The sequence below is a fragment of the Myodes glareolus genome, chromosome 10 (genome assembly GCF_982192425.1).
Source record: "Myodes glareolus chromosome 10, mMyoGla1.1, whole genome shotgun sequence".
In the NCBI taxonomy this organism is placed as follows: Eukaryota; Metazoa; Chordata; class Mammalia; order Rodentia; family Cricetidae; genus Myodes; species Myodes glareolus.
In genome coordinates, this window is record NC_142035.1 from 72813212 (window position 1) to 72822828 (window position 9617).

Consider the following 9617-nt stretch of genomic DNA (forward strand, 5'->3'; position numbering starts at 1 on the left):
ATACTTCCATTCAGCTCTGCTCAAACTTTGGTACTTTACATATTCATATGGCCTTTTATCCTCCAAGTGCTATGTTTTGTTCTCGGTATTATGATAACATGTTGCCTTAAAGACAACTATACACGTGAAATAACTCACACGAAAATCAGGCAAATGAGACAATATTATTGAATTATTTTACATAATATGATCTTTTTCCCAATCAAAGATGTTGCTAAAAGGAGAAAAATGTTCTTTAAAAAATTCTTTATCATAAATCTTTTTTTCCCCTGCAAACCCTTTTTTCTCTCCACAAAAGCAATCTGAATGGGGGTAAAAGAAGACAAAACTTGACCTTTTGTGATCCCAGCATTAATGGCTCTGTTCATAATTCAATCTATGTGTGTGTGAGGGCATCCATGTGGAAACATAGAAGCCTGAGAGACATAAAACCTTTCCCTTTAAACATTATCTGACCCTTTCGGTCCCATTCACAAAAGAAGGCTTACGCATGCACATGCTGGAAAAGCGCACCGTCTCATTGTGCAGCGGAAAGCCTGCTCGTTCCGCTCATGCTCCATGGCGATGGGGCGCGGAAGTGACACTTGTACAGAATCTGGAGGTGTAACAAATGAGCGGAAGGCACCACACAAAAATGAAATATTCTGCCGAGGAAACAAACCAAAGTTCTGAAATAAGGCAAGTGCCCACATTGCTATAAATATGCACATGGGCTTTTACAGAATGTGGAGGGACACTGGACCACATCTCCATGATGCTCGCATTCAATTCTTGAATTCAATTAAGTTCTCAAGATGGCTTGTAGTCAGCACAAAATATTAACCTCTTTATAACTTTTTATAGGAATTTTTACCTATTGAAGTTTCTGTTTGTGAGCTGCGCATTGTTAAATATTGCCTATCTGCTGCCAGGAACAAATTTAAGGAACTCCTGGTTTTTGTAGTGGCTTCAGCTGTTGGGCTGAATTCTTTGTGGCTCGGAATCCACCCATGTAACTGAGAACCCCAGAGCGTTTATCACAGAACCATTTGAAATTATCACCTAGAACAGTAGTCTCTATTCTTGAAATATGGTCTTCAAAGACATAGCAGGATGATCTTAAGTAAGGAAATCCTGTCAGCTCAAGCCCAGCTTTCTAGGCAGGTGAGAAAGCTCAAGCTTGTAAGTGCTTGGGAGTCTGAGGCAGAAGAACAGACATGAGTTTAAGACCTCTGTGAACTACACAGTGAGTTCCAAGGCAGCCTGGGGATACAGTATGAGAAAGAAAGGAGTGGCACTGGCAGGACAGTTCAGCAGGTAGAAGGCACTGGACACCAAGCCTTGCCATCAGCATTTGATCACCAGGCCTTATATAGTGGAAACCTACAAGTCCTCATCCGACTTCCACGTGTGTACCATGCAACAGCTCTTTCCCACCAAGCATATACATATATACATACATACATGAAATGACATGTTTTCATTAATAATATATTTTAAATGAGCCAGAAAAGGAGCACAGAAATTTCCATGAGTACTTTTGTTTGTTTGTTTGTTTGGTTGGTTGGTTGGTTGGTTGGTTGTAACATGAAAAGGCCGGGCCTGCTTGTCTAGATTTTCTATCCTGCCCAGCCCCCCAGCTATTTAGTCCCAGAGAAAAATCACACAAGAGATCTCTATAAGTTATAAAGCTGATTGGCCCATTAGGTCAGGCTACTTATTAGCTAACTCTTACATTTTGATTTACCCATTTATCTGATCTATTTTAGCCATGTGGCTCAGTACCTTTTTCAGTGGGGCAGCTCACATCCTGCTGCTTTGGTGGCCTGGGCAGGAATGGGAGGAATCAACTTCCTCCTCCCCATAATTCTCCTGCTCTCCTTGCATCATTTCCACTTCCTGTCTGGCTTTCCCACCTACACCTCCTGCCTGGCCAATCAGCATTTATTTAAAACAGGATTGACAGAATACAGACAATTCTCCCACACCAGTTGGTTGGTTGGTTGGTTTTCTGAGACAGGGTTTCTCTGTAGCTTTGGAACCTGTCCTGAAACTAGCTCTAGTAGACCAGGCTGGCCTCAAACTCAAAGAGATCTGCCTGCCTCTGTTCCTGCCTCCCAAGTGCTGGGATTAAAGGCATGCACCACCACCGCCCAGCTCAATGAGTACTTTTTAACCTTCCTAAATCCATTGTTCTGCCCACAAGTTAAAACGAGAACACAATCTTGAATTGATAAAAAGAACAGAAAAACCAGGGGAGCTGGCAGAAAGTTAAGTGTCTCTAATTTGGTAGCTGAGCTACAGTGTGACCACTGCAATCCTGACACAAGTGGCACTGTCCACCACACCGCTGTGCCTACCACGTCATCACTTTCCTACAAGTTTCCCCGGGTGGGAAGATCTACCTTGCTTCCCTATGTGGTGGCTTTACAGTATGACACCCAAATACTGATATGGGAAGAGACCATTGAACATGGAGGCATTCTAAACGTCTTCCCAGTCCGTCTGTTTGGAGATGGCTTGATAGCAATTACGATAGGAACTCCATCCTGAGGCTGGTTCACAGCTCTTCTTTACACAACTCTAATCCCAGGAGCATAGCTCACTCAGCGTCTGTTTGCCACCCTCAGACTCTTTTTTCCCAGGTTGATACCAATGACCAGAGGTATCAGTCTTGCCTACACCCGGGAGCAATGACTAACTATGCCTCAACACACAATAGTGTTGGCAATCCTTCCTTGTTTCCAGAATGGGGTGGGTGCTTCTGCCCAATCTTATTGTCATGCATATTTAATCCAATGTTAGTATCTACTTTTCAGACAGCCTGGAAAAACACATTTTCAAACTGACAATAATGAATTATAAATTCACAAAGAAAAATAAAACTTTAACATAGCCTTGTATCAAAGTAGCATAATATATCTCTATATCTATCTATCTCTCTCTCTCTCTCTCTCTATATATATATATATATATGTATATATATAATTATATTAAACTGGAATATATAAGCACATGTATTATATTAAACTGGACACAATAATTATGTAATTACTATTATATATTATTATATAATTACTATTATACATATATGTAATTATTACTTCCAGTTTTCATTAGGGTATGTTGAATAAAGGCACATTTTAAAGGAAAGATCCAGGAAGCAGAACAGAAGCTAAACCTGAGATTTAATGACATTTAATTATGGTTTAAAAACAGGCATAGTATTTTATATTTGTAGAAACCCACTGTGGGGCTGGGGCTATAGTCAGTGGTGGAGCACTTGCCTGGTGTGCTCAAAGTCCTGGGTTCAAGTCCCAGCATCATCAAAATAAAGAAACAAGAATGGAGCTGAGAAAAAATTGAAATAATTTCCATTAGAATTCCACTTCTTTCTATGTGTCTGAACTGCAGCTAAAACTTGACTTCACTTTTGCTAATCTGAACACCGAAATCTTCACATCTAAACCAGTAGAATCAGTGTCCAAGCAATCATTTAGCAATTGTCCATGCATTCAATTTTTTTAAACAACAAAAAAGATTTTTGAGTTGCACCTGGTAAAATAAATATGGAACTAATTAAAGTTGTATAGAAAGAACATTGAAATATATAGTGTTAAATAATACAAAACTGCTAATAAGAATGTCAATATACATGTGTGAAAATATCACAATGAAACCCACTACTTTTATAATTAACAGATAAGCTAATAAAAAACACCAAATAAACATAAATATTATTATGCTTTTGAGAAAAGATAAATATCAAATCCCTATTATACTTTGTATGTCTAAAATAATGCTCGTTTTTCTTGACCACTAAATTCTCAGTTCCAAGGATATTACAATTGTACATAAAACAGAAAAGGGAAGACTAAAGAGATGAGTCAATTGGAAAAGCACTTGTCATGCAGGCAGGACAACCTAAGTTTGGGTCCACAGTCAAGCCAGGCATTTTAGTGTTCATCAGTAATCTCAACACTCCTCTAGGGAGGTGAGAGGTGGAAGAAAGGGAACCCCCAGAAGTTTGCAAACTAGCTGATGTATACAGCAACAAACAGTAAAGACTATGTCCCAAACTTGGAGGACGTCAGAACAGGAACTCAAGCAGGGCTGGAGCCTGGAGGAGGAGTGATGCAGAGGCCATCCAGGGGAGCTGCTTACTGGCTCCCTTCCCTAGCTTGCCCAGCCTGCATTCTCATAGAGCCCAGGACCACCAGCACAGGGATGGCACCCCCTACCATGGGCTGCGCCCTCTGCCTTAATCACTAATTGAGAAAATGCCTTACAGCTGGGTCTCATGGAAGCTTTTCCTCAACTGAGACTCCTTCCTCTCTGATGACTGTAGTTTATGTCAAGTTGACACACAACTGACCAGTACAAAGGAATAATTTTTTTCAATTTCTTACTAGCAACCTTGTCATTTACCTTATAACTATTCAGTGGAAAGAGCCAAAAACTATAACTTAAATCTATACAGTTGTTACTCATTGCATTTTAGGAAATAGTCACATTTATGTTTTATAAAACATTCCCTATAAGTATTCTAATCAATGTTTACAATGCCATCTTTAATACTGGACACATATGTCCCTAATAGTATCACACTTTCATTTACAAGAGTTGAATTGATGCAGAAAATCTGATATACCTTATTGACCATCTGTTATGAAATATATAATCAGAAAGGATGATATAGCCATTAAGATTTAAAAGATGCTAAAACTTTGGATAGATTACTTTGAGCAATGTTCAAATTGGTTAAATTTATGTAGAAAGTTTATTCTTTACATGTACACAAGATCTTAACCTTTACGTTGGATATAGATTTATTTTTCACAGTGTGGTACACACAGACTAGCAAATCCATGCCCACTCCTCTGAAAGATTAAATGCTTTTGCATTCCAGGAAGCGACATGAAAATCATTTTCCTCCTTTGTCTGGCACCAATTTTGTGTTATTATTTCATTTATGGAATACGCTGTCAACTTCCCAGCGTGGGCTTTGGAGAGGAGGTCTGGTTTAATGGTTCTTCATTACAATATTGCCGGCAGAATCTGATGATTAGCTCTCTTAGGCTTGACATTTGTAAACTATGGCTTTTCCTTGATAGACGATAACTTGGTTAGCATTTCTAAAATTCAGAGCAGGATTCTCTCCTTGGATGTTAGTTAATACAAATACAGTTTATAGTTATCAAAGATTCTGAAATGCTTTAAATATAATTTTTAAGTAATATATAATAACTTGTAAAACTTCTGGGGAAACATTCATTATTTTTCCTAAAATCGTGACTGATTTGTTCTTTCAGGCAGATACTATTTTTCAGGATGCCTACGCCAATAAAATAATTACCAGTTTTGAACAGCTTTTTTTTTCTGCTCTCAGCTTTTAAGAATTAACAAGACTTGATTTACTGTGGTTCTCAAGTTAAAATTTCTGTTAAGTTCAAAATTGCTGTACATTTTCATTTCAATATCATTAGCAAAATAAGTTCCTTACATCTTCTTGTGACTTCTGGTGTTCCTCTGGTGTCATTAAAGAATGGGCTTTTCTGTGATTTTCTCTTTCTGTCCATTCATGATCAAGTTCAACTAAAAGATATTAAAATACAACATGAATCTCTGACAATTAATAGTGGCATCTATTCAAAAAACTGTCTTTTCAATTAATGTTGACATACTTATGTGGGAAGGAAAATTTATTTAGATTTATTTAGATTAAGGAGAGGGATTAATTTTTTAGGAGTTAAACACTTAACATACTGAATTTTTCACTTTTTTAAAAATATATAACTTGGAAAATCTAATGGGGAGGGAAAGTCCTGAGTTGGCATTGTCAATTAGACATTAGACAATGCAATTAATCAATTAGACATTGACTAAGACTGCTTAAAGCATTTTAAAATGAATTTACAACTTTTAAAATTAGGTTGAGCTCGTCTATCAAAAATTTCATTGTAGTTAAGAGAATCCAGTAATTGCCTTTATATTGGAATAAGAAGCCAAGGAGTACAATGTGTTCATTCATATTCGCTGCTGTGCTGAAATTATTTTCAATATTTTATAACAAAAGATTGTGTCTCTACACAGCTTGGCAGCTACCTCCAGTCGGCTCATTCATACATCAGAGCAAGCTCCTCTCTTACTATTTCCAGCTTTTGATTTATAAAATTATGAATGTGACCCATTTCATCTTCTTATAAATAACCTAATGGAAATAAAATACTGTTTCATCAAAGGAAGAAATTAACTCACACAGTAAGATTCATTCAACAGAGTGACACAATTAGAAACAAACAGAAAAAGGGCTTGATAAAGAATTCTCTGAAGTTGAATATTTAACAACTTCAGTTTGGGGGACAGATCCTCATTTTGGAGCTGTAGCTAGCCTGGAACTCACTTTGTAGACCAGGCTGGCCTCAAACATCCAGAGAATTCCCTGCCTCCTGAGTACAGGTTTTAAAGGCATGTGCTGCTAACCATGTCTGCTCCTTTCCCCACACCATCGGGAGAGTTAACAATTCTCAAGAGATGAATCTAGACTAACAATGAATAATGAAGGCAGTTTTTAGTTTTTTAGGTGTTCATGATGCTAATATACATAAGTTTTCTCAAGTGTATGCCTAACAAATCATATTTGGCAACATGAATTGTTAATTTCCCCTGCCTAAAGATCTGTACCTCCTTTATTGGAGATAAGTATGAAACATATGTTCAACACACCCTCTTCAGTCTAGCAATTGAGATATACTTTATAATTTTCAAGCTATGAACATTTTATCCTTAGGTAGATCATACAACTGAGTCCTACAATTATCTGATTGGGCAGACAGGAGTGGTCCACGAATCTTCAGGCTAGCTAATGCTCACCTAAATAAGGAGTTGATGAATGTTTCTATAAGGGCTTGTCAACAGGTTAGGCTTTGTGGGAAGGGAAAGGGGGTGTTAGCAGTCCCTTATGGTATGAAATAGACATGATATAATAAGCAAAGGAGCTGTAGACGTAGGTGGTAGCCTGAATTTTTGCCAGCAAGTAGTGATTTACCAACTGCAACACTGACCTAGATTAAGAACAACTGATTAAACAGCTTATTTCTATTCATCACATAAAACTTTATAGAATTACTCTCTAATGAATATTTGTTCCTGTAATAATAGAGCACAGAAGTATAAAACTATAAAATACGTAAATATCAAGTCTTTCTATAGACTAATTCAGATCTCAAATTTCATTGATCACTTATTGGATGAGTTCTCATCTCAGGAGATAGGGGACTAGAAGACAGGCACTGGAGAATATGCCTCAAACTCATCATTCTCTCTTATTTTTATAGTGTTGGAAATAGAACCCAAAATCACAAGCATGTAGAGCAGAACTCTCTGAGTGGATACTCAGCTATACCACAGCCCTTGGTTTTAGGAGACAGAATTTTGGTCTTGTTTTCCAGGCTGGTCTTGTACTCATAATCCTTTCCCTCCACCCCCAAATAAGGGATTAAATGCATGTATCCCATCCCATCAAGATTATTTAGTCTTTAAAGCATTGATTTCCAGATGAAGAAGGAAAGAGGGAGGGAGGGAGGGACGGAGGGAGGGAGGGAGGGAGAAAGGAAAGAAGGAGGGGAAAAGGGAGGAAAGGAGGGAGGGAGGGAGAGAACATTCAGAGCAGTCTGTTTTAAGGGAAGTGGAACAAAGCAAAACATGGGCATGGGGAGCTTTGGTACCACGCAGAGAAGTAGGAGTCTGATGAGGTTGGTTGCCCAGGCTGTGACATTTGGAGCAGCAGGAAAGTAACTTTTCAAAAGGTGAAAACTCTTTCCCTCCGACAGCACTGCAGTTGTGGGGAACATCACCTCAATTTCAATGTCCAACTTCAGATAAACACTTACGAATCTACGTATGCAAAGGGCAAACATATCAACATCATAAAAAAAACCCATCATATTCTAGTGTCAGGGTGTGTCTGATAAAATGTGAGACTGAGCACATGGGGTCTTTATGTAAGCAGAGAAGCCACCCCAAGAGAAGCGTATTTTGATTTAATCATTTAGAGGAAATTATTAAAGAGTCAAATGAAGAGAGTGAAATTCCACCTGACGAGACGCATTATTGATGTTATGCAGTGCTAACGACATCTTTCTCTCATAACCCAAGATGTGACAGTAACAGTTAGATTCTTCTCTACGGCCATTTTGACGACACTATCCTGTTTCTTCATTAAGACACACAAAAACAATACAATAAAGTAACTGGATGTCACCAATTTGCTGCCTTATCTCAGATATGTAAAATAATTTGTTAATTAAGTTAAAATATACAGGACTTTTCTCTATTAAAGAAGACAGGAACTTCAAAAGTTGAAAATCAGAAACAGTGCTAAAATTTATGTATTACTCAAAAAAAAATCCCTGCCAAATAGAGTAAGGGAAGCTGTCTTTTTGTTCTAAACACATATTGCTCCCTTTGAATATAGGGGAAATTTTTCACACATTCACATTTAGAATGTAACAAGTTAATAGGAATGCACATTTTCCCAGGGTTTTTGCTAAAATTGGAAATAACAGGTAACAAAACTATACACTTATACCCAGGCAACATTTGGCTCATTCTGGACTAGTGAAACCCAGAAAAGAACAAGAAAGAGATTGGCCATGAACAGAAGGAGAAAGGGAAGAAAAGTTAACAGAAATGTTTTAAGAAAAAAGTCTGGCTAGTTCCACAGTAGATCAAAACTCTCCATGGAAGGCATCAGAGAATTAAGAGCATTTTCTATAAAGGCCGTGGGGATTTATCTTGGTGGAGGGTGCTTGCTCAGCAAACATTTGGCCATATGTCCAATCCCCAGTGATGCAAAAGAACACAGAACAAAAAGAAGGAAAAAGTTCCACAAAAATATACCCAAGACAACAGGATTCAATAAAATGATTCCCATTATCTCTGGCTTTTCAGAGCATATTTAAACCACTGAGGGTTGACGCTAAGGGTTCAGATATCACCCCATCTCTAAAAACCTAAAAGCAACAGTTTAAAGATACAAAATTTGATATAAAATTTGGGCTCTGCAATTAAAAGCACTCTTAGTTTTTGAAGGATGCTTCAAATGCCTGCAGGTTCATGGAGCTCTCCTAAGGACACCCTCGGATGGAAAGCAGGCTCAAGGCCTCCTAGACAAATGTAACCAAAACAGCAATGGTTTTGGCTCAGACACATCATTAATGGCGGACTGCCTTTCTGTTACATGCCTCTTACATATTCTGGAGCATGTTTATTAAAATCAGAACGATCCTGTAAAAATTTTAACATGATAGATAAAATGTATTTTACTCGAGTAAATAAATCTAAAATTGTCATTCTAGACATTTAATTATTAATAACATTAGAAAAAGCACAGTAATTCGAACAAGCTGGTAGGTTCTTCCACCTAATCCATGTTGACATTCCAGATAAGTTCTACCCAAAGGGGGAAAAGCCTGTTAGTGCAGCTAAACTCCCATGATCCTGAACTGTGGCTTTCCACATGGCTTTTGTATTTCAAAAGAGAAACTAAGATCAAGGATGAAGTATACAATATGTGTTGTGTAGAACGTTCTTAATAAGTCAGCATGCTCCTGTAAGAAGACTGAACTCATTTACGG

At 37.8% G+C, this 9617-nt stretch overlaps 1 protein-coding gene across 1 annotated transcript in view; it reads right to left on the reverse strand.

Moving 5' to 3' along the window:
* LOC125406552 (doublecortin domain-containing protein 1) overlaps window positions 1–9617 on the reverse strand; it is a 202922-nt gene that overhangs the window by 48742 nt on the left and 144563 nt on the right. The window contains 2 exon segments of the mRNA XM_087910886.1: window positions 5484–5520; window positions 5523–5574. Of these exon segments, the coding sequence (XP_087767012.1) occupies window positions 5484–5520; window positions 5523–5574 (89 nt within the window).